The sequence below is a fragment of the Mirounga leonina genome, unplaced genomic scaffold (assembly GCF_011800145.1).
Source record: "Mirounga leonina isolate KUSES-001 unplaced genomic scaffold, KU_Mleo_1.0 Mir_53, whole genome shotgun sequence".
Classification (NCBI taxonomy): domain Eukaryota; kingdom Metazoa; phylum Chordata; class Mammalia; order Carnivora; family Phocidae; genus Mirounga; species Mirounga leonina.
The window spans coordinates 18,166,223-18,192,484 of NW_023270807.1; the positions used below are offsets into that span (position 1 = coordinate 18,166,223).

The window sequence follows — 26,262 nt, forward strand, 5'->3', positions numbered from 1 at the left end:
AGTACCCCCATTTTACAGATCAAATAACAAGCAGCTCAACACTTACCCTAAGTTATTTGCTAAGTGGCAGAGGAGAGACCCCATTCCAGCAACTCTTATCAAATTGTCTTTTTTGACAACTATCTTTTCATATTGATACTTCATTTATCCAGGAGAGATAAGGAATAAGGTAGCATAAGATTTTCCAAGATAGGACATAGTTCTCTAAGGTTTACAAACTATCTTAATTATTTCAATGGCAAAATTAAATGTAAACAGACTTCTCTCTTTGAGTGAAGTATATAGGTAACGAAGGGTGTATTTTTTTTTTGTCCTGGTGAATCTGGGCCATCACAGATCTCACCATGTGTGGCAGTGACACCCTTAGGGGAGAATGACCTGCAGAGGGGTCACCCATACATGAGTGGCTGGTCAATGCCTGCAGCAGGAAGAGAAACATAAGGACACTGAGTAGTAGACTATATCCTTTAAATGCTTACCAACTTCTTTAACGTTACTCTAAGCTGGGGGAACTACACACACACACACACACACACACAGTTTTTAAAATCCTGATATAAAGATTCATTGAGCTTGTAGAGCGCTGAAAAGTCAGCAAGGTAAACTTGGCTTTACAGCTATTGCAGACTGCTAGATCTGCCTACTCTCCTACTCTGCCTCAGTTTCTCCAGGTGTGAAGGATAGAGAGCAAGAGTCCTACTGACAAAATGTTGGACCTTTCTGGAAATGATCATTTGAGGAGACCCCCCTTTTCTTCATATCCGTACCCCATGGTAGCCCACACCCCTTTTTGATACACTCATGGCCCCCCTCAATTCCTACAGTTCCTATTGTGTATGCCCTCATTGGATTTTAAAATTTCTCATGGAGACATTAGATATAAATCCCCAACCGGTGCCTCAAGAGCATGCAGTTCTATATTTACACCCACTGCTGAGTAGAGCACAATATAGAACTCATTGCCAGTGCGTAATGCATGTCAGAGTCCAGTCCTGATACCACTGCCCTCTCCTGACTCTCTAGATTACTTCCAATAGGACTTGGATTTCACATCTGGGGGAAAAAAAATCAAAGTTGAAACTAGAACTCCCCATCTTCTGCCCCAGGTTTCAGGGTAAGGTGTTCCCCCCTCATCAAAAAGGAAGAAGGAAGGGGGTGCGGGGGATGGGTTAGCCCGGTGATGGGTATTAAAGAGGGCACATACAGAATGGAGCACTGGGTGTTATACGCCAACAATAAATCATGGAATACTACATCAAAAAAAAAAATTAATTTAAAAAAAAATAAAAAGGAAGAATGAAGTACTTCACCAATCTTAGAACACAACCTCCTTTACAGAGCAGCTTCCAGTTCATGTGACGCAGGTCCCCATAAAGTCACACTTTTTTTTAAGTTCTTTGGAAGCTACTCAGAGCATTACAGCAGGAAAGAAACCACCCAGGCCCCTCCACAAACTTCTGCGCAAAAATACGAAGAGCTGAACATCCAGGTGCGAGTGGTTTCACGAGGATCCTGTAAGGGGATCTCTTTAAAATGGGCCAGAACTCACAATATTGAGATTTCTGATATAGCAGGTATTACTTCTCCATGAATGGGCTTTGATTCAGGCTCAAAAAAGGCAGGCAAAGGGTCAACTCTCCTGATTTTCACTTGCTGGCCTCCTGTGGCCATTTAGCTATTCCAAATTGGCAAAGTTTGGCTTGCATAACTTTAACTGATAAATGCTGGTGTCACTGAGGAAGAAAACTGCCTCAAGACCTAAGCCCCAAGGACAGCACAGCAGCCTGCTGCCACCGTGTGGTGACTTGGTGCAAATGTGGAAGCAGAAAATCCTACAGGGCTGAGCTTTCAAGGAAAACAAAATTAAGGTGTTGACAAAAGCACGCAGTATTAAGGCCATGCATATAATATAAAAATAGGTTAAGTTTATTCAATGTATTGGATATTTAAGTCAGAAGTATGTATTAGTTTTAACTGGTGCTACAGAAAAGAAAGCTTCCTTGGCCTTCATAACTTGCTTCAGAGCTTCGCTCACAGCAGCACAGAACAACCCAAAGACTATTCCAGACCAATGCGCTCAGGAAAGAAAAAACAGCCAACCAACAAGGAAAGGATGAGCAGAAACCAGCTGTGCTCCCCCCACATTCTCAGAGGTTATGTGTTATTTACCACGAACAATGGTTTGGTTTGTTCTGGGTGGGAGATAGGAGAATGAATGAATGAATGAAGATACAAGAGTCTTAGTCCTTGCCCACTTTCTTCTCTTCACCCCACAACAGCTTTCATTACCCATTCCCAAAGCTCAGCTTTGTCACGTGTCCCTCAACTTCGGTTCAATTAACACTGTTATTCAGGAAATGAAGGCAAAGACTGGCGGGAGCAGGGAGAGGAAATATGAAAGAAACATTCTGGGCACAGCCCCAAAGTTCAGAGATGAGTTATCCTCAGATAAGGAAGATGATGCCCTCGGAGACCATGACCTGGTTGTCGTCCTGCATCTTGCTCAGCGCAACCTGGATCTCTGCTGACGAGAAGGGCTCTTCTCTGTCCTGGTTGATGGATTCTGTGAGGCGATTCATGCCCACAGACTGTGCGTGAGCTTCCCGGAACACATCCAAGAGGGCCACCTTGAATTCCTTCAACCTGGCCAAGTCAGGAGAAGATGGATAAAGGAGAAGTATACAAACCGAAAAGCTCTCAGGCAAGATCCATGTAAGCATTAATACAGTATAGATATCCCCCAACAGTCAATTTGAGAGCTTCCTGCTCATTGAGAAATAATACCATTTTAAAAACCACCTCTCTACTCACCGGGATTCACTCAATTCCACCTTCTGGGACTCCTTGGTCTCCTGTGAGTCTGCTGTCTTTGGAGTGTGCACTTCAGAGGATAAATGGTTGCAGATAATGGGAAGAAACACGGTGAAGCCATTTCCATTTCCAAAGACACCAGGAAAGTAATCTCCACTCCCCACACCTCACCGAGCCTACAGAACACCCACTTCCTAGGGTTCTCCTGGAACCAGCCAGGGTAGAGAAAATGAGTCGGGCAAGAGACCCGCAACATACGTTATCTGGGATGCTTATGCCAGGCTTGGCAAAGAGCACAGTTCCTCGGGAAGGAAGCAGCAACTGAGCAAAGCCCAGTTTCCAAAGTTTTGACTGGGTTTCCCGAGGTTCTCTTGGGACAAACCTCTTGGACACAGGGCCCTGAGCAGGACACCAAATGGCAATGCACCAGAAAATGTAGTACACAGATCAACTAAAGTTAGCAGTCAAAGGAACCACCTCTTTATCAATAGGAGACAGTCACTCACCTTGAGGCATTTCCTCCTCTGTGTCACTGAAGTCATAGGGGTCATAAGAGCCCCCATCCTTGGCATCAGTGTGATGAGTCCTCCTCCTAAAATATCCATAGCAGTTAAGAGAAAGGCTTTGGAGAAACCCATCCTGGGCCTCCGACCAGAGAAAAAGAACTAGGACAATCTACAGTCAAAGCAAAATGCTAGGCCCAGGCCTATACAAACTGTTACTTTTTCTTGAAAGAGACCAACAGTCTCTGGACTAGAACACAGGCAGGCCCTGCTTCCCAATGCTCTTTTTCTCTATCAGCCACCTTAGACATTCAATCACAGGCATGAATACCATGAGGAAAGGATTCTGAAAAATAATACACTCAAAAACCTGTTTGAGTCAGTGTGTTCCTGCTACTTAGCATTTCTGCAGCAGGAAAGAGGTCAGAAGCATCCTCCCAGGGGCGCCTGAGGGGCACAGGCGGTTAGGCATCCGACTCTTAGTTTCTGCTCAGGCCCTGATCTCAGGGCTAGGGATCGAGCCCTGCTTCAGGCTCCATGCTCAGCACAGAAGTCTACTGAAGTTTCTCTCTCTGCCCTCACCCCCCTACCCCGCCATGCGTGCACCCTACAGATCTAGGCACCTTTTCCCAACAATAACTTGATATCAACTAGCAGTGCTGATTCACCTCCCTCCCCTCCCCCAACTTATGTCTTTGTCTCCTTTCTCTTCGCTCCGCCTTACCTCTTACTCTTCTGCTCTTGGTCCTCCTGGCTTTTCTCCTCTTCATCCTCTGTCTCTGATTCACCCTCATTTCGCTTCTTTCGTTTCTTCTCCTTCTCTAGAACCTAAGACCAAGCCAAGCATGGGTGGGTGGGAAGGGTCACTGATGCTGGGAAACTGAATGAAAAATTCTGAGTAAGAGTCCCTTCTACACCATCAGCAGAAATGAGATGAAACAGCGAGCCTCTTTCATCCCTGAGTCCAGAACCAGGGGCAGAGGAATAGGCTGCTGCCTATCTTTAAAAATGCTGAGAGGTGGGGCGCCTGGCTGGCTCAGTCGGTTAAGCGTCCAACTCTTGGAGTCAGCTCAGGTCATGATCTCAGGGTCATGGGACTAAGCCCCGTATCGGGCTCCTTGTTCAGCAGGGAGTCTGCTTGAGATTCTCTCTCCCTGTCCCTCTGCCCCTCCTCCTGGGCTCTCTCTAAAATAAATAAGTCTTTAAAAAAAAGTGCTGAGAGGTATGTTCAATTCCTTTGACATAGTAGATACTTAATGAGTATTTAAGGAACAAATAAGTGAATGAAAAAAAAGCCCAGCCCATAACAGTAAGTGGAAAACAATCCATTTCTTTATAGATCAGGTGGTTAATTTAAATTTAAGACAACTCCCACCCTAGCAAAAAGAGTAAGCCAGGAAAAGCCCATCAGACCCACAACTAAACCCCAGAGGGCTACAGTTCACTAAATTGGAGAGGGGATGGGCAACAAGGAAAAGACAGTGAAGGCTTCAAGGCCTGGTGTCTAAAATGAAAGAAACACAATGTTACAAGCAGAAGCAGAAGCAGAAACAGAATGACAGGCCCAAATTTGAGAGTTCAACTTTTGATGTGAGTTTTTGAGATGCCAATGGGATACCTGAAGAGACTGGCAAAAGAAAAGGTACAGAGGGAAGAGGAAGATCACCCAGGTTAATCCTTTGGAAACATCTACTTTTTTAAGAGACAAAGGAAGTATGAATAGGCAGAGAAGCAGTCGATTGATGATGCAGCACATCAATGAAACCAGAATCTCTGGGGCCTCTGGTAGCTCTGGCATCAGTATTTTAAAGCTTCCCAGCTAGATGCTGCTTTCCACTGATGACCTAAATACAGGGGTCACCATGAAGGGCTGGGCAGCCCAAGCACCAACATTTACTCAGAAGGAGCTCTCAGGCCCAAGCATGTGGACCCTCACCTTCTTGAAGTAAGCGTACTGGACCAACTCCACAGCTTCCTCTGCATCCTGCAGGTCCACGGTCTTGCTCATGCGGGCCTTGGCATGGGCTGTGGCCAATCGAATTAGAGTCTCCAGTGTCCGGGCTGTAACTGGTGATGTCTGGGGAAGAAAACAAGGGAGGATTACTTGTCCAGAATTCCTTAGGCTTGCCTATCATTCCCACCGTACAGAAAAGGATAAAGATACTACTGGAATGACTCTAGGAAGTAAAAGCAAAGGATTCAGAGCTCTGTATTCTGTATAAACACCACATAAAATTCACAAAAATAAAAACAGCCAAGAAAATATGAGTGTTGAGGTTCGAGAAAAGGGTAGGTGAACAAGGAAGAAGAAAATGAGGCATCTTACAGCTGGAAAGAAAAAAGGCTAGAAAGACTACAATAGTGAAGGAGGAAAAATAATCCTTACTGCCAATCTGCAATGCTCCAGGAACTTTGCTTTTGTATCAACTGCATTGTTTAACACTTGATAACTTCTCCAAATTTTATAGATGAGGAAATAGGACTCAGCGTTTCAAGTAACTCGGGCAAGGTCACACTAAAGGAGGGGTGTGAAAGAGGTCATCTGAGGACAAATTTTTAAAGTTGGATAAATTCAAGTCCAGAGGATGAACAGAATTCTGGCATGTTCTCATCCTGTGGTTCTCATGGGGGTGGGTGCATACCAAACTGGTGTGCTTCTATCTTTTTTAAATGCTATTGACTGAATGGCATCTCTGACCTAATGAATCAGAATGTCTATGTTTAGGACTGGACATGTATTCTTTTTAAGTTTCAGGTGATTATGATGTGCCCACCTAGTTCAGCATCTCTGACATTATCCAATCTTCTCATTTTATGGATAAAAAAAACTGTGAGCTGAGATGTGAAGAGATCTGTGCAAGGCCCAAAAATTAGCTGAAGACCTGGGATCAAAACAGAGGGCTAGTTCTTTCTGTCACACCCCCACATCTCCCATTGTATGATCCTTGATCTGGTCACTTCTACTTTCAAGTTTCCTAAATTATCATGGGATGGGGTAATATTTATAGCCCATGGAATGGTATAAACAATACCCCGTCCCACGTTCAAAAACAAATACATTCACTTTTAAATAAATTCACCAAATCTTTTAATAATTTAAAAGGTACCAGAGTGTGGCAGTTACACACTCCATTATAAGCTCCAATTCCTGGATAACCTAAAAAGCAAATGAAATCCTAGCTTGCATTAGCAGAACTACAGAATCCAAATTGAGAGATTTACAAGACCCACTAAGACCACAACTAAAACAGTGTTTTGTTCAATGAGAAGGCTTCTGACACACTGGAACATGTTCATGTGGTGAGGGAAACAATTAAAAAGAAAAGGGGCTGCTTAATCTGAAGAAGACAAGTCATACACAATCCCCAGAAAACAAGTCATGGGGAAGCAAGTTTAAATAGAAGAATATTCTAACATTTCAATGCAGTGATGTGCCGGGCATGCTGCCACTGGAGATGTCAAGGAAGTCTTAGCAGAAATTCCAGAAGATGGAATGACTGTCTGGGTGTGAGGCTGGAATAGGCGACCTGGGATCATGTCTAAATCCAAGAGTCTATGTCTATAGCACGTAACAACGGTCTTGGACTTGGGTCTTTCTGCCATGAAATCCTGTATGAACTCTACTGCCCCAAAGAGTTTAGAAAAATTCACAGGCAGATTTCTAGAAATGGCTTTGGATAACCATTATAGTTATCCAACTAATCATTTGTCAAAGTCCAGCTCAAATACCATACTCTCTTCCCTCAAATTCATACCCCTTCTATAAAGTCTAAAGGAAAAACTAATAGCTTCTTCATCTATATTCACTCCAATCATCTTTCACATTCATTTCCTTTTAGGTACCACACTGGGGTAGATATTTATAAACAGGCATATATGATCTTTCCATCTACTTTCCTGCCTCCTAAGTTCCAGATCTGAGTTCTCTGAGGATAGCTCTTCCTATTTTAACCCTGCATGCAAGAACAGACACCAGTTCAGTTCCCAAAAGTGGCTCCTTATGTTTGCTGAAGGAATCACAGCTTCTGGAAGCCAATGTCCTCTGAACTAATGAGATAAAGGTGTTCTCACTTCGTTTTCCTTTGTAGAAGGAAATGATTAGAACTGGAGAACAGGAAGCCCTTCAGACCAGAAAGTAAAAGGGGAGGAATCACTAAGTTGAAATGCTTCGAGAGCTCCCAGATAACAGGGACTCCCCAGCCTTCTACTTCAGGAATTCCCAGGTCCATCTTCCCTGTGGGGACTCACCCTGGCAGTGTCCGAGCTCATGCTGTCTTGGCTGCGCAAGCGTGAGTACTCTTCTGCAATGTAGGCGGCTGAGTCCTGAGTTAGAATGGGCTTGATGATTTTGGCCACGTGGATGTACTTCCTCATGAATGCTGCACTCACCATCTTCTCCCTGCGGGCACACACAGTGATTTCTTCTTCTTTGCCACACCTCGGCACCTGACTGGGCTGGGAGCTTGGCCTCTCCTCAGAGAAGTCAAGGTCAAGTGGCAGAGATACAATCTAGAATACGTTATCAGAAATCCCACTTATATAGAATGTGTACGAGACTCTTTCATGTATGTCAATTGAATCAGAATGTAGCTATTACTTAGGTATTTGTGAGGTAAAAATTTAGGTATTATGTGCCCTATTTAATAGGTTAAAAACTACAGCTCAGAGGAGACTTAAATTCAGTGTTCTGACTCTAAATTCCATGTTCTTAAACAACAGGTTTGAATCTATATGCTTCCTACTGCACCACAGCCCTAAATACAGGTATAAGATCTCATATTTTGTGCTTTGAACACTTGAACCCTAGTCTCCTTTATCCAAATCCACCTGCACAGCACCCAGGGCTTGCCATCTACTGTCCCTTCAACAGTAGCTTGTCACAAATGGCTAAAGGACTTGTGCAGTACTTCACGTACGAGGATAACATAACATACCCACCATCAGTTGGGCATGTGTCAAAGCCTTCCTTTTAGAAGATTAGAACCTAAACCCATTCGCCACAAACACTTAACAAGGCAACTGGCCAGGAAAAGAAGTATCTAAGTGTGGGATCCAGAAAAGAAAACAGGGCCACATGGCTACGAATCCAAGCATGATCTTGCCTGGGCAGCACATAAAAATATGCTAATATGACAGAAATCTCAGGTTCCTTCAAAGGAGAAGTATGAAGAATGCTCACTTTTTCTTCTTGGTCCCATGCAGAAGGTTGTCATGCTTCTCATAAATCTGGGTGTCCTGCTGGTCTTCCTGGTTAAAATTGGGATCGTCTGTGGCCAGGATATCCACGGCACTACCCAAAGGCATAGCTGGAAAACCCAAGTTGGGAGAAAGGAGAGTAAGAAATTGCTTCTTCTGAAGAGATAAAATACTAATAAAGCAAAGACACATAGACACGTGGAGCCCACAAATAAGAAAGGTGGAACTACCTAGCTCCCAGAAGATGCTCAAAGGTGTTCCTAGACCCAGAAATGGAAAAAAGACACACCTTAGGATAACTCCCAGAGAGCAAGAAGGGAGTGGTCACGAAGGCAAGGGCACCTTCAACATCAACCCAGAAACGGAAACACCCACCATGACCTGGGCCAGGTCTGAGATAATCGCATCTGTTTAGGTCCCCCTCCATTAATCAGTCTGACTCTTCCCGTGGCCTCACCATCGCCATCCTGTTCCCCAGGGGCTCTGTAACGGTGCATCCTAAGGACATGGTCCGAGATCTCCCGATCCTGCTCAGGGTCCATCTGATCCAACATGATGAAGAGTAAGTCAAACCGGGATAGCAGTGAGTCCTGCAGTCCAATGTTCTCCATGGGGGTCTTATACTGATCATACTGTGCAACAGAAGGAAAAAGGAAAGTGGAGGCGACATCAATGGGAAGAAAGGACAAGGAGGCTATTTAAAGCCATTAAAATACTTACTTCAGTTTGTCTACCTGCAACCCTTCTCTCACTGAAGCTTCGGGAGACCTGAGCGAACTCAGAGCCCCACCTCCTAGCTGAAGTGCCTCTAATAAGCTTATCGTAGGTCTCGAAACCAGCGTCCTCCTTCCCAAGCTTTATTCTGCCCCTGCCATTCCCAGGGCAGGACCAACCCTGAAAGATGACTCCTCCCCTGCCTGTTATTGATAAGGGGGCTAAGCCAAAAACACTTGGAAACTTTGGAGTCCCTTACTCAAAAGGTAGTGAGTAAAATCACAACGAAAATGGTCAATAATCTATAAATCATGAAGTCTTAAGGGTCAAGGGAGATCTTCCCTGGGACTTAAGAACCTCTATACTTTTTTATCTTTCAATTCTGGGCCTATGAGGCTACCCACCCACAGACACTTCACAGTCAGAGGGTCTAACATCCTTGTGGGTAATATTAATAATGAATCTGACCACGTTCCCATTTCAGGACCCGCCATTTTCTCCCTACATTTCCCAATATAATTCTTCAAGATGACATAAACATATGTTACCATTAATCTAAAAACCAAGGATCTCAACCCAAGCTATGCATTAGCACCAACCTATGGAGCCTTTCTAAACCATAGTTACCAAAAGCCCCAACCCAAAAATTTGAATTCAGAAACCCTAGACTGGGGACCAGGCACCTGCACGTTTAAAAAACTCCACGAAAACAGGTAACCCCATACACTGTGGAATTGTAAATTGCCAGAGCACAGTATGGGCTCTGGGTTCAAATACTGACTCTGCCGTTTTCTAGTTTTTGATTCTTGAGTAACTTACTTAATTTTTTATGCCTCCATTTTCTCACCTGTAAGATAAGGATAATAACTACCTATCTACAAGGTTATCGTGAGGATAAAAGCAAATTACTTGTAAGTCTTAATTAGTATTATTATGGTACAAACTTTAAAGAAGGCAATTTGGCAATCTCTACCAAAATGAAAATGCATATAACTCTTTAATCCACTGATTCTGTTACTAGGTATTTATTATACAGATATCTGTAACAAAATACATAGAAAGGGATATTCACTGCAACTTCATTTCATAATAGCAAGGGGGAAAAGGGAAAATGCCAAATGCCCATCAAATAGAGACTAAACAAATTACTATAAATCCATACAATGGAATATAAGACAGCTGCCCAAAAAAAAGAAAGAAAAAATAAAGGCAAAATTCGGCAAACCCCAAGCTGAATAAATATAAAAGATACACCTTAACACATCATCATCATAGTGAAAAGCAAAGATAAACAGACAAATTTGGTAACAAGGAGCCAGTATGGTTGTTGTATACACTTACGTTTTTGTTTCCCCACTCAAGAGTTGTTAGTGGTTATCTCTTGGAGAAGGGATAGGAGAGCAAAGGAAGGCTTTTAATGTCCATACTGCACTCTCTGTTCTGTTTATACATCTAACCATCTGAATATGGTACTTTTGTTGTAATGGCAATACAGGTTACTGGGTTGTGAGAGTGCAGGTCACTTTTGTTTTCTTCTTTGCATTTTTAAAGTTATTTTAAATAAATAACTTTCCAGGGGATTCTGATGTGGATAAAAAAGTGACAAACCACTGCCCTAAATCAAGGACAACAGCAAAATGAGGGATGAGCTTAACTTAATCTTTGGCCTATTATTCCTCCGGGACACCAAGAATCAACTTCATGGCCCAGCTACTCAGCAAAACCAAACAAAGGTGAGGACAACAGTTAAGTGCTGATTCCACTTACCCTGCCATAGACGGGGTTGGCAGCTGCCAAAACACTGCAGCGGGCATTCAGCCGAGCATGGATGCCAGCCTTGGAGATGGTGACTCGACCCTGCTCCATCACTTCGTGGATGGCCGTGCGGTCCATATCAGACATCTTGTCAAATTCATCGATGCAAACCACACCTCGGTCAGCAAGGACCATGGCCCCTGCTTCTAGCCGGCGCTCCCCTAGGAAATGAGGAGGTAAAGATACGTTTTACTATCCTGGTTGTAGAAGACGAGGGGAGAGATTTCAATCTCCTTCCTAAGCATTCAATGTTGCTCATGAGAATATGAGGAGCAGTCAGTTCCTAGAGACTTAGAGAAAAACCCTTGTGGGTCAACCTTTTTAGCTCCAATCTGAATGATCCCGAAGTAGCCAGCCTCCAACAAACTTCTTTCATCAATTCTCTATCTTGATCCTCAAGTGATTCCCCAACTAGATCTCTGCTCTCTTTTCACTAGTCTTCAAATCCCTTTCTCTAATTTATAAAATAGCACAATCTTCATTTTTATTTCCCTTCCAATTTGCAAAGGTTTCTCCTTCAAAAACTGTCTTCTAGGAGACATTCTTATCCATAGAGGGCCACCCAAAGACTTAAATGATTAACCCCCTATTGCCAGAGATACTCAGTCTTCTACAGCCTGGCTCAAACTAACCTTTCTAGCGTATCTTCCCAATACAAGCTTCCCGAGAGCAAACTCAAGGAAACTATGCTTGATCTCACTGCGGGACCTTTGCCAAAGACCCTTACACCCTTACCGGTTTCCTGGTCTGTAGTGACAGCAGCCGTCAGACCCACTCCAGAGGAGCCCCGGCCAGTGGTGGGGATAGCCCGGGGAGCAGTGCACAGAACATAGCGTAGAAGCTGAGACTTGGCAACCGACGGGTCCCCTGTAATTGGGTGGGGCAGTGATGACTTGCTAGGAAACTCCTCCCCCCGCCCCCAGCAAGTTCTACTTTTCTAGTACAGCTCTTGGCGTAACAGAAATTTACAGTAACTGGTTGTAAATAATATTCCTTTCACTTGTAATGGCAAGTTACAGGAAGAATATATTTTAGACATTATAAATCAGGAAATACAAAAATGAGAATAGTAAGAAAAGATTCATTTTAGTCTTTCACCCTTTGATGGAAATGAAATACACCATGTAAAGAATACACAATCTTACAGATTATAGATTCCCACAAGCACACTCCACAAGGGAAGACCAAGAATCTGATCCCCAGTGTCATACCGATCAGGAGAATATTGATGTCCCCACGGATGTGGCTGCCATTTTCAAGTTCTCGTTCCACCCCTCCCAAGAGCAAGCAGAGAATTGCCTTCTTAACATAGTCGTGCCCATGGATGCTAGGGGCCAATGACCTGGCCAGCTGGTCAAAGATATCCTACAGGAGGAATAACCAAAGGTGTGAAAAGCCTAGTGAGATTCAGTTGGGTTTTGCTGAGCTCTGCTTTATACTTTAGCTTATAAAAATGCTTGAAGAACTCCACAAGTGTAGACACTATTTCTAACTGTACACTGAACAGACCACTGTCAGAACAGATAAAGAGAAAGCCTGTATTCCAAAACCTGCTTAGAGGTTTAATATTTAAGAAAAAAGTATTTCCAGGTTCAAAACATTTTAGGTTTAATAAGAATATATAATGCGATTCCAGTAACCTTTTGTTTTGGTTTGGCTTGGTTTGTTTTTTCAGTAACCTTAATCACACAGGCATACACAGATGACCCTTAAACAATGCAGAAGTTAGGGGTGCCAAACCCCCGTGCAGTCCAAAATCTACATATAACTTTTGATCCCCTCAAAACTTTACTAATGCCCCACTGCTGACCTCACCTCACCAATAACATAAAAAGTCAATTAACACATTTTTGTGTTTGATATGTACTATATGCTGTATTCTTACAATAAGTAAGCTATAGAAAGGAAAATATCATTAAGAAAATCATAAGGAAGAGAAACACATTTATAGTACCATACTGTATTTATCAGAAAAAAACCCACAAGCAAGCAAACCCACACAGCTCAAACTTGTGTTGTTCAAGGGTCAACTGAATTTTCTTCAATTCTTCCTGTGGACATTTTGTCTTTAAAAAGAAAAACAAACTAGAGAACTAAAACAAAAATAACCTATCTTAAACTTAAGTAACGCATCACTACTGTCTTCCATATGGACTTATTGGTACACTGATATTCTCTTATTCTAGTACTTGTATTAGGTTCACTTAGCAGCCCAGCAGGTAACAAAACAGAAATATTAAACAGCAAAAACACCCTTTTACTTGCTGACTGGGTCAAACTAAAAGCTAACACCACATCCTTTAGAGAAAAAACCTTGACCCTCCTCCTGATCCAGTACAAAGATCAAAGGTGGTCCATGCAAAACACAACCCTAACAAATCCATCCCCACCCTCAAATCCCTGAAAGATGCTCAGACCTTAGAACGAGTTTTACTGAACTTCTTGATCTTGGCTATATCCTCAGCAGAGAATGAAGGCTGAACATCCTTGCTCATTTGCTTCACATTACAGGCAATCAGGATAGTCCTGGGACAAAGAGGGGAATAAGAAGCCTGCGGTTTTCAATTCCTAACATCAGAGCCAACAGCAAATCGGAAAACAATAAAGAGAAAAAAGACAAGTTGTTCTGAATTCAACAACTGATACTCTCTTAGTCTGCAACACAAATATGCTGATGATTCTTCACCTCAGGAATTTATCCTCTGCTGTCCCACAGATCTTCCTTCAGACAGAAGTGTGGATGAGGAGGTGGGAATACGTGAGAAACTCATGTAAGACAAGAGGCTATAATCATGTTACCGGTAACTCCCACTTTTAACATAAGGTAATACTACCAGTTTTATCTGATGGAAAAGATGTATCCCATCTCCCAGGCAGCTAGACTGCTCCACCTGTCTGATGTATGCTCCAGAATATGGCAAACTGGAGCAAGAATACTACCAGAAATGCAAGCTGCCAGCAGCATGCCAAATACCTCACAACTGCCCCTTTACCTGAAGGTTCCTGAGGTGTAGCCTCCCTTCTTTCCAGGAAGGCAACGGTAGGTCCCCACCACCTGGACTCGGTCACCAGGCTTCACTTTATCTACCAAGTCATCATCCAGAATGACGTCCACAGAGCGGGGAAGTTGACCAGCTGGGGCCTTCTCCGGCATCTCCTGGATAGTGACGGTCTGGTGGTCCTTGTAGACAGAAAGGCCATATTCGGTCTCAAGGGGATTGTTTTCCTCATCCTGAAAAAGACACACAGAAAAGCACTGCTATCTCATCCTGGTGTTAGAAATGCCACACTCATTTTTTGTAGGAAACAAACATAATTTGGAAATGACCTCATGAGATTTTAGTATCTAGGAACAAAAAAAAGCCAAATGTCTTCTCCAAATTTTTCCATTCCCATCTGTTCTAGTAACAAATCATCTAATGGAAGAGACAACTATAGTCTGAGGGAACCATGGCTATATTAACATCTAAATTAAGATTCTTATTTCCCCTGTACTATGACATAATATTTCCACTCCTAGGTAATACCCAACAGAAACATTCTTCCAAAGCCATATATTACAATGTTCACAGCAGCATTATTCCCAATAGCCAAAAATTAGAAAATATCCAAATGCTATCAATAGAATGGTTGAATAAATGTGGTATATCAACCCAAATGAATACTATACAGCAATGAAAATGTATAAAATACATCTATACACAACATGAATCTCAAAACATCTGTTGAACAAAGGAAGCCCAACACAGGACTATTTAGATAAAATATAAAAACCAAGCAAGAGGGGGGCGGAGCAAGATGGCGGAGGAGTAGGAGACCTGGATTTCGTCTCCTCTCAGGAATTCCACTGGATAGGGATCAAACCATTCTGAACACCTACAAACTCAACAGGAGATCAAAGAAAAGAAGAGCAACAACTCTCTCATCAGAAAAGCGACCACTTTCTGGAAGGTAGGAGGTGCAGAGAAGTGAATCTGAGGCGATATTCGGGAGGATAGACGGCGGGGGAGGGGCCTCCGTCGGCCACTTCTGGCAAGTGATAGAGCCGCAGAGCACAGAATTGGAACTTTTAAAGTCTGCTCCGCCGAGGGACGTCACTCTGGTGGCTAAGCGGGGGGTGGAACCCTCCGGGACAGTGTGGTCTCAGGACCCTCGGGGTCACAGAAAGACCGGGGGTGCCTGAGTGTGCCAGAGCTCCCAGGTAACGGAGCAGGGAAGCCGGCTGCAGAGACGGAGCCCAGGCGCGGGCTCTCAGCTCGGGGTTGACACAAACCATGATCCGCGGCAGTCGGGCCACTGCTCCTCCAGCAGGGACCCAACAAGCGGCAGATCCGGGGAGACTCACCTTCCTCCCCCGGAGGAGCCGCGCGGGAGGGCACCGCAGGGATCTGCTGGGTTTGGAGACTCCACCCGGGGTCGGGTGCCAGAGATAGAAACGCTCGGTCACAAGCTGGGTGAGCAGAGTGTGGCCGGAGACTGGGGAGACGGGAGGGACTGACGGCTTTTCCCTGGGGGCTGAGGAGCGGGGCCGAGTTCTCGGCTCCTCTGGGGCGGAGATTGTGAGGCCGCCATTTTCACTCTCCGCCTCCAAAGCTGTACGGAAAGCTTGCAGGGAACAAAAGCTCCGGAGAGCAAACCCGAGCAGATTACTTAGCCCGACCAGGCAAGGGCGGGGCAATTCCGCCTCCGGCAAAGACTTTTGGAAACCACGGCAACAGGACCCTCCCCAGAAGATCAGCGAGAACAGCCAGCCAAGACCAAGTTTACCGATCAATGAGAATGGCAGAACTCCAGCGCTAGGGGAATAATGCACATATAATTCATGGCTTTTTTACCAATTCTTTAGTCTTTCAAAGTTAATTTTTTTAAACTTTTTTTTTTAATTTTTTTTCCCTTTTTCAACCAACATCTTATCAATCCCTTTTTAAAAAAAATTTTTTTATTTTTCATTTTTAGAGTCATATTCTATTCCTTCATAGTAGTTACCCGTATTTTTGGCATATATACATAAGTTGTTCTCTCTTTAAAATTTTGAGATAGTTTCTTCTAACAAATCAAAATATACCCTAAATCTCTATAGTTTTTTTCTACTCCCCTGCCTGATCACATTCTCTCCCTTTCTTTTTTTTAAATCCTCTTTTCTTTTTCAAACAACTTCTTATCAATTCCTTTTATAAAATTTTTTATAATTTCCATCTTTACAGTCATATTCCATCCTTTCATCATATCAACCCTTATTTTTGTACATATGTTAAGTTTTTCTTTCTTTAAAATTTTGGGAGGCACTTTCTTCTAACAGACAAAAACCACCCAAAATCTAGTGTGTGGCAAAGATCTATATACCAGCCTGATCATATTTGATCACATTCTCTTTTTTTTGTTTTGTTCTGTTTTTGTTTGTTTTTATCTTTATCTTTTTCTTTTCCTTTTTTTTTCTTTTTCTTTTTTCTCTCTTTCCCTTTCTTTTCCAACTGCTTCAGGTCTTTTCTGATTTGTTTAGAGTATATTTTCTGGGAACGTTGTTACCCTGTTAGCATTTTGTTCTCTCATTAATCTGTTCTCCTATGCACAAAATGACAAGACAGAAAAAATCACCTCAACAAAAAGAACAAGAGGTAGTACCGACTGCCAGGGATCTACTCAATACGGACATTAGTACAATGTCAGATCTAGAGTTCAGAATCATCACTTTAAAGATACTAGCTGGGCTTGAAAAAAGCATGGAAGTTATTAGAGAAACCTTTTCTGGAGAAATAAAAGAACTAAAATCTAACCAAGTCGAAATCAAAAAGGCTATTAATGAGGTGCAAACAAATATGGGGGCGCCAATTGCTAGGATAAATGAGGCAGAAGAGAGAATCAGTAATATAGAAGACCAAATGATGGAAAATAAAGAAGCTGAGAAAAAGAGAGATAAACAACTACTGGATCACAAGGGCAGAATTCGAGAGATAAGCGATACCGTAAGACGAAACAACATTAGAATAATTGGGATCCCAGAAGAAGAAGAAGAAAGAGAGAGAGGGGCAGAAGTTATAATGGAGCAAATTATAGTAGAGAACTTCCCTAATTTGGGGAAGGAAACAGGCATCAAAATCCAGGAAGCACAGAGAACCCCTCTCAAAATCAATAAATAGGTCAACACCCCGACATCTAATAGTAAAACTTACAAGTCTCATAGATAAAGAGAAAATCCTGAAAGCAGCTCGGGAGAAGAGATATGTAACCTACAATGGTAGAAACATTAGATTGGCAACAGACCTATCCACAGAGACCTGGCAGGCCAGAAAGGACTGGCAGGATATATTCAGAGCACTAAATGAGAAAAATATGCAGCCAAGAATACTATATCCAGCTAGGCTGTCACTGAAAATAGGAGGAGAGATAAAAAGCTTCCAGGACAAATAAAAACTAAAGGAATTTGCAAACACAAAACCAGCCCTACAAGAAATCTTGAAAGGGGTCCTCTAAGCAAAGAGAGAGCCTAAAAGCAACATAGACCAGAAAGGAACACAGACAATATATGGTTAACAGTCACCTTACAGGCAATAAAATGGCACTAAATTCGTATCTTTAAATAGTTACCCTGAATGTAAATGGGCTAAATGCCCCAATCAGAAGACACAGGCTATCAGATTGGATTAAAAAACAAGACCCATCGATATGCTGTCTGCAAGAGACTCATTTTAGACCCAAAGACACCCCCAGATTGAAAGTGAAGGGGTGGAAATCCATTTACCATGCTAATGGACACCAAAAGAAAGCTGGGGTGGCAATCCTTATATCAGACAAATTCGATTTTAAACCAAAGACTGTAATAAGAGATGAGGAAGGACACTATATCCTACTTAAAGGGTCTATCCAACAAAAAGATCTAACAATTGTAAATATCTATGCCCCTAACATGGGAGCAGCCAATTATATAAGGCAATTAATAACAAAAGCAAAGAAACACATCGACAACAATACAATAATAGTGGGGACTTTAACACCCCCCTCACTGAAATGGACAGATCCTCTAAGCACAAGATCAACAAGGAAATAAAGACTTTAAATGCCACACTGGACCAAATGGACTCCACAGACATATTCAGAACATTCCATCCCAAAGCAATGGAATACATATTTTTCTCTAGTGCCCATGGAACATTCTCCAGAATCGATCACATCCTAGGTCATAAATCAGGTCTCAACCAGTACCAAAAGATTGGGATCATTCCCTGCCTATTTTCAGACCACAATGCTTTGAAACTCGAACTCAACCACAAGAGGAAAGTCAGAAAGAACTCAAATACATGGAGGCTAAAGAGCATCCTACTGAAGAATGAATGGGTCAACCAGGAAATTAAAGAAGAATTAAAAAAATACATGGAAACCAATGAAAATGAAAACACAACTATTCAAAATCTTTGGGATGCAGCAAAGGCAGTCCTAAGAGGAAAGTATACAGCAATACAAGCCTTTCTCAAGAAACAAGAAAGGTCTCAAGTACAAACCTAACCCTCCACCTAAAGGAGCTGGAGAAAGAACAGCAAATAAAGCCTAAACCCAGCAGGAGAAGAGAAATAATAAAGATCAGAGCAGAAATCAATGAAATCGAAACTAAAAGAACAGTAGAACAGATCAACGAAACTAGGAGCTGGTTTTTTGAAAGAATTAACAAGATTGATAAACCCCTGGCCAGACTTATCAAAAAGAAAAGAGAAAGGACCCAAATCAACAAAATCATGAATGAAAGAGGAGAGATCACAACCAACACCAAAGAAATACAATTATAAGAACATATTATGAGCAACTTTATGCCAGCAAATTAGATAACCTGGAAGAAATGGATGCATTCCTAGAGATGTATCAACTACCAAAACTGAACCAGGAAGAAACAGAAAACCTGAACAGACCTATAACCACTAAGGAAATTGAAGCAGTCATCAAAAATCTCCCAACAAACAAAAGCCCAGGGCCAGATGGCTTCCCGGGGGAATTCTACCAAACATGTAAAGAATTAATACCTATTCTTCTGAAACTGTTCCAAAAAATAGAAATGGAAGGAAAACTTCCAAACTCATTTTATGAGGCCACCATTACCTTGATCCCAAAACCAGACAAAGACCCCATCAAAAAGGAGAATTACAGACCAATATCCCTGATGAACATGGATGCAAAAATTCTTACCAAAATACTAGCCAATAGGATCCAACAGTACATTAAAAGGATCATTCACCACAACCAAGTGGGATTTATCACTGGGCTGCAAGGTTGGTTCAACATCCGCAAATCAATCAATGTGATATGATACATTAATAAAAGAACAAGAATCATACAATCCTCTCAATAGACGCAGAAAAAGTATTTGACAAAGTACAGCATCCTTTCTTGATCAAAACTCCTCAGAGTATAGGCATAGAGTGTACATACCTCAATATCATAAAAGCCATCTATGAAAACCTACAGCGAAGATCATTCTAAATGGGGAAAAACTGAGAACTTCCCCCTAAGGTCAGGAACGCGGCAGGGATGTCCACTATCACCACCGCTATTCAACATAGCATTAGAAGTCCTAGCCACAGCAATCAGACACCAAAAAGAAATAAAAGGCATCCAAATCGGCAAAGAAGAAGTCCAACTCTCACTCTTTGCAGATGATATGATACTTTATGTGGAAAACCCCAAAGACTCCACCCCAAAACTGCTAGAACTCATACAGGAATTCAGTAAAGTGGCAGGATATAAAATCAATGCACAGAAATCAGTGGTATTCCTATACACCAACAACAAGACAGAAGAAAGAGAACTTAAGGAGTCGATCCCATTTACAATTGCACCCAAAACCACAAGATACCTAGGGATAAATCTAACCAAAGAGACAAAGGCTCTGTACTCAAAAAACTATAAAATACTCATGAAAGAAATTGAGGAAGACACAAAGAAATGGAAAAACGTTCCATGCTCATGGATTGGAAGAACAAATACTGTGAAGATGTCAATGCTACGAGCAATCTACACATTCAATGCAAACCCCATCAAAATACCATCCACTTTTTTCAAAGAAATGGAACAAATAATCCTAAAATTTGTATGGAACCAGAAAAGACCCCACATAGCCAGAGGAATGTTGAAAAAGAAAAGCAAAGCTGGCGGCATCACAATTCCGGACTTCCAGCTCTATTACAAAGCTGTCATCATCAAGACAGCATGGTACTGGCACAAAAACAGACACATAGATCAATGGAACAGAATAGAGAGCCCAGAAATGGACCCTCAACTCTGTGGTCAACTCATCTTTGACAAAGCAGGAAAGAACGTCCAATGGAAAAAAGACAGTCTCTTCAACAAATGGTGTTGGGAAAATTGGACAGCCACATGCAGAAGAATGAAACTGGACCGTTTCCTTATACCACACACAAAAATAGACTCCAAATGGTTGAAGGACCTCAATGTGAAACAGGAGTCCTTCAAAATCCTAAAGGAGAACACAGGCAGCAACCTCTTTGACCTCAGCTGAAGCAACTTCTTCCTAGAAACATCGCCAAAGGCAAGGGAAGCAAGGGCAAAAATGAACTATTGGGACTTCATCAAGATAAAAAGCTTTTGCAAAGCAAAGGAAACAGTCAACAAAACCAAAAGACAACCGACAGAATGGGAGAAGATATTTGCAAATGACATATCAGATAAAGGGCTAGTATCCAAAATCTATAAAGAACTTATCAAACTCAACACCCAAAGAACAAAGAATCCAATCAAGAAATGGGCAGAAGACATGAACAGACATTTTTCCAAAGAAGACATCCAAATGGCCAACAGACACATGAAAAAGAGCTCAATATCGCTCGGCATCAGGGAAATCCAAATCAAAACCTCAATGAGATACCACCTCACACCAGTCAGAATGGCTAAAATTAACAAGTCAGGAAACGACAGATGTTGGCAGGGATGCGGAGAAAGGGGAACCCTCCTACACTGTTGGTGGGAATGCAAGCTGGTGCAGCCACTCTGGAAAACAGTATGGAGGTTCCTCAAAAAGTTGAAAATAGAGCTACCCTATGATCCAGCAATTGTACTACTGGGTATTTACCCCAAAGATCCAAAAGTAGGGATCTGAAAGGGTACGTGCACTCCGATGTTTATAGCAGCAATGTCCACAATAGCCAAACTGTGGAAAGAGCCAAGATGTCCATCGACAGATGAATGGATAAAGAAGATGTGGTATATATATACAATGGAATATTATGCAGCCATCAAAAGGAATGAGATCTTGCCATTTGCAATGACGTGGATGGAACTGGAGGGTATTATGCTGAGCGAAATAAGTCAGAGAAAGACATGTATCATATGATCTCACTGATAGGAGGAATTCTTAATTGTAGGAAACAAACTGAGGGTTGCTGGAGTGGGGGGTGGGGTGGGAGGGATGGGGTGACTGGGTGATAGACACTGGGGAGGGTATGTGCTCGGGTAAGTGCTGTGAATTGTGCAAGACTGTTGAATCTCAGATCTGTACCTCTGAAACAAATGATGCAATGTATGTTAAGAAAAAAAAAAAAGAAGATAGCAGGAGGGAAGAATGAAGGGGGGGAAATCGGAGGGGTAGACGAACCATGAGAGACGATGGACTCTGAAAAACAAACTGAGGGTTCTAGAGGGGAGGGGAGTGGGAGGATGTGTTAGCCTGGTGATGGGTATTGAGGAGGGCACGTTCTGCATGGAGCACTGGGTGTTATGCACAAACAATGAATCATGGAACACTACATCTAAAACTAATGATGTAATGTATGGGGATTAACATAACAATAAAAAATAAAAAAATAAAAAGGCAAAAGTACTCTATGTTGCTAGATATCAGGATGGGGTTAACCTTGGGGAGTGTGGGCCCTCAAACACTTCTGAGTGCTAGGAAGGTTCTGTTTCCTGGTTTGGATGCTGATTTTACAGGTATTTTCAGCTTGTGAAATTTCAGTGAGCTGCATACTTATATAAACTTTCCTGTATGTATACTAAACTTTAGTAAAAACATTTTTAACTTTTACTTCCTTGCCATTTGAATTTTCTAAAAACACAACAGCTGCCACTTACTGAGTGCTTACTACATACAAGGTATTGTGCTATTATTTTATGAGATTATCTCATGTAATCATCCTAACAACTCAGTAAAGCAGGTACTTTTCACATGTAACAAATAAGGAAACCGAGGCTGGAGAGGTTAAATAAGTTCCCCAAGTCACATAGGAAATTGCAGAGCCAGGACTTGAGGCAACTGTTAACTCCAAAGCCATGTTCTTCAGTACCACACTAGATGACCTCCAGGAGTCCAGTGTATTTCAGGTCTTGAGCAAAGAAGCTTGGCCCCAGTAATCAGCAGAAGAGTACTCCCTGGGTAGTTACTGAAGACATTCTAGAAGGAGGGATCTTACTGAAGAGAGCAGGGTGACTTAGAAAATGCAACTGGCCTGAAAGTAAAAGGACCCTAGGAAGTCCTTAGGGTCATCATTAAGGACTGGACCATGTGCAAGTCACTTTTTTTTTTTTAAAGATTTTACTTATTCATTTGAGACACAGACATACAGAGAGAGAGAGAGCGCGCATGAGCTGGGGGAAAGGCAGAGGGAGAGGGAAAAGCAGGTCCCCGTTGAGCCAGGAGCCCGATGTGGGGCTCGATCCCAGGAAGCTGGGATCATGACCTGAGCCGAAGGCAGACGCTTAACCATCTGAGCCACCGAGGCACCCCATGGGCAAGTCACTTAACCTCTCCAAATCTCAGCATTTCACCTGGAGACAGACTAAATGATTCTAAAGTATGCTTCAGTTATAATTCGATACTCATTCTTGTTTTATGTTAAGATTCCTGCCCCAATTGCGTTGAAAATAAGAACTGGGTCTCATTCATATCTGTATCCTCCACAGTGCTTAACAATTCTTTGCATACAGTGGCTCTCAATTAAAATTTGATGGCAGCGGCAGGTATTCTTTGATAGAATGGGAATTCAGACATCAAGTAACCAACATTAATCATCTTCTGTTTCATTAAGAGACCCTCACATTGTCCTCAGTTCAGATCAATCTGAACACTATAAAGCCATTTCCAATGCCATTCTTCTCCCAACCCAAAGTAAAATATTTGCAAATATTTCATGGTAACATTATAGAGTAAGTATTCTCCCATATTACTTTAAGTAAATTATAAAGTTATATATAACTTTGCTAAAAGATCTATGTAGATTAATGACTTTTTTCAATCCTTCCATAATTTGCCAAATTTTATAGAGTATTTATTTATTCTTTTTTAAAAAAATAAAAATTGAAGACTTTCATATTAAACTCTGGTTAACAATCAATCTTTCCTTTAGATTAATCCTTACTTTTCATCTGATTTACTTCAGAAGACTTCAGGTATCACTCAATTATTTGCATTAAAACAGACATCTTTGATTCCAACCCCCAAGCCCAATTAATTAATTCCCCTCACCTTGGTGGGATAGACAGAGCTGGAAGGAAAAGCCACCAGGGTGGTGAGATCAGAATAACGTCGCTCTATAGTCTTCTTGGTAGCAGGGCAGTAGTGGACACTGCGGACGACTTTGGGACGAACTAGAGAGCCTAGCAATGGAAAACATGCATATAAAGTCATGCAACTAGACAGTGACAGAGGTGGAATCTGACCCAGGCAAGTCTATCATGACTCTAAATACTGTGTTCTTCTGACTAGTTTAAGCTGCTTCAATAACACTTGTCATTTATTCATTTTTGTATTTATATTTAGAACATCAACATGTCTATATAAAACTTCAAGTACAACCGATCCTGACCAAGAAATGATAGGAATTCAGAGTTAGAATGAGGAGACTGCCAAAAGCAAGACTCCCCTACGCTCAGCGGAATTCAGCATTCTGGACCCCCTAATCTGTGCACACTACAGCTCCTTCCAGCTGCACCCTGTGAAGTTCAATGCTATATGCCACCCAACTCTACTTGGCCTCTCCTGCTTCCCCAGCCCCTCTTAACGGGTATCCCACCTCCATTCCCTTAGCCTCGACCTGAAGCCACTCACACTTAGTGACAATGCCCTCCACGCAGACCACACAGCTGAGGAAGCAGGAGGTAAGAGTCCGGGGAGAGACATGCTTGGAGCCAAAGCTGCCCTCCAATCCTATGTAGAACTCCTCGTACTGCTTGGCATAGGTAGCATCAATGGAGGCCACAAAATCCTTTAAAGCCCGCTGGAAGGCAACCAGCTCCTCAAAGGCATTGCTCAGGAGGCTGGACATGGACGACAGAGAGAATAATTAGGCAGAGAGAAAAACTCGAAGAAATCGACCCTTAAAAATAAAAGTAGTGTGAAAATCTAGTGCCCTTCTCCTGCTGTCCTAGAAGACTCAGTAAAATACATCATAACTGACAGCTAACTTGATTTCAACTTCTCAAAGATGCAGAAATGGTAACTCAGTTAAAACATGGAAGGAGAAGCTCTTAAGAGGAAAACGCCCAGGATATCTGGGTGGCTCAGTCGATTAAGCAGCTGCCTTCAGCCTGGGTCATGATCCCAGGGTCCTGGGATCCAGTCCTATATCGGGCTCCTTGCCCAGCGGGAAGCCTGCTTCTCCTTCTCCCTGTCTGCCGCTCCCCTGCTTGTGCACTCTCTTTCTCTCTGAGAAATAAATAAAATCTTAAAAAAAAAAGGGGGGGGGGACACCCACCACCTACTTTGGGAAGAAGAGAAAAACAGAAGCGGGTGAGGCAATGAGGGTCAAAAACATTTCATCCAGGTCCTCTCTTGGGAAGCCTGTCCAATCCGGGGAAGAGAAAGGGAAGCCATTGTCACCCAGAGCCAGGATATCCTCTTGGGAACCCTTACCACTTACCGGTTAGCCCTCTTCTCGTTTTTCCTGCGCAAGTCATTCACATTGACAATCAACCGGTATTGGTTGTCACTGATCAGCTCCCGAACTTTGCTCTGATAAATTCCCTGGTCTTCCTGCAAAATAACCACCACATATCAGAACAGCCACAAATTCAAAAATAGGACTGTATTTAAACAGAGGCAGTTCTCACAGCAAGATAAATCAATCTCTGCAGCAGAACTGACCTCAAATTTCTCCACATTTTCACTCACTAGCATGAGATTCCAAATACACCCTAAGAGGCTGTTGCAGGAGTTATAATGATCTCCTCAACGTCCATGCTATTATTTCTATTACTATCTGCAGCTTTTCTGTATGCAGTCATTTCTCAACTTCTAACGGGGAATTAAAACAAGCTCATAATAAGTCTAAAAGGACAAGTAAAAATCTTGTCAAAATGTAAATTAGCATATTAAAATGACTTTTCATTTAAGAATTACGTAGGGAATTAAAACACTGTATCTCCCGATCTGCTGTATAATAGGGAAAGAGTTCTCTCATATCCGACCTAAAGGAATAGGGAGCCTTACTATTTGTTTACAGACCCAGCATTATCAACCCTTTCAAGATGCTTTACCAATATTCTACGGCTTCCAGTCCTGGGTGGCATACAAAACCCCCTTTGCCAGCATAGCAAACACTTCTCTTCTGCATCTCCTTTGGCATTAAAAAGAATGCGGCCAAGTTAGGAAGTCTTTTCCGCCCGGTTGGAAAATCAGTCCTTAAAATCTGCAGGTCTGTAAGATAGCGGGTCCCTACGTTCTCCAGCATTCTCCCCGCCCCCCCCCATCCCGACTCCTGCCAAATTCAGAGAGCGGGGAGTGATTTCCGAAAGGCCACAGGGAGCTTTGCCATTTCGTGTGCACGTGAAAGAAACCCGTCGCCTTTCGCGAGACCCCGCCACCATTTGCACTTAGGAGAGTTACAGGATCGCTCTCTCAAGGCTGCACGCACAGGAGCCCAAACCAACTACGGAATCCACCGCGAGAAACGTTACGAGATCCGGGACGGAAGGCTCCTGAGGGCGCCGGCCCGGCCGCAACAGTCCGGAAGCTCGGCGGACCTCCCGCGAGCTCCGGGCCCTGCCCCGGCTCTGCGTGGAGCAGCATCTGCCGCGGCCTCGCTTGGCCCGTCAGCGTCCCCAGGCGCTCCAAGCGCCAGAGTTTCACGCCCCCGCTCCTCCCTCACCTCGTCATCCAAGAAATCCAGGTAATCTCTCTGCGCCTCTCGCAGCTCTATGTCGTCCAGTACCACTGTCCCCGCCATGCTCGCCGCCAGAGAACCGCTTCCTCCAGACCCGCGCGGAGAGTGCTCAGATGACCCCGCCCCGG

General features: G+C 42.8%; 1 protein-coding gene across 1 annotated transcript; it reads right to left on the reverse strand.

Moving 5' to 3' along the window:
• Positions 1–1,903: 1,903 nt before the first annotated feature.
• Positions 1,904–26,262, reverse strand: MCM3 (minichromosome maintenance complex component 3). Its single transcript, XM_034991227.1, has 17 exons — positions 26,120–26,262; positions 24,893–25,005; positions 24,082–24,290; positions 23,500–23,630; positions 14,033–14,271; positions 13,457–13,565; positions 12,251–12,404; positions 11,775–11,906; positions 10,992–11,200; positions 8,968–9,142; positions 8,494–8,620; positions 7,563–7,713; positions 5,251–5,391; positions 4,039–4,142; positions 3,318–3,403; positions 2,812–2,881; positions 1,904–2,643 (listed from the first exon to the last, which is right to left on the reverse strand). The coding sequence occupies exons 1-17, from the start codon at positions 26,195–26,197 to the stop codon at positions 2,445–2,447; spliced, it is 2,427 nt and encodes an 808-aa protein (XP_034847118.1). The 5' UTR covers positions 26,198–26,262; the 3' UTR covers positions 1,904–2,444.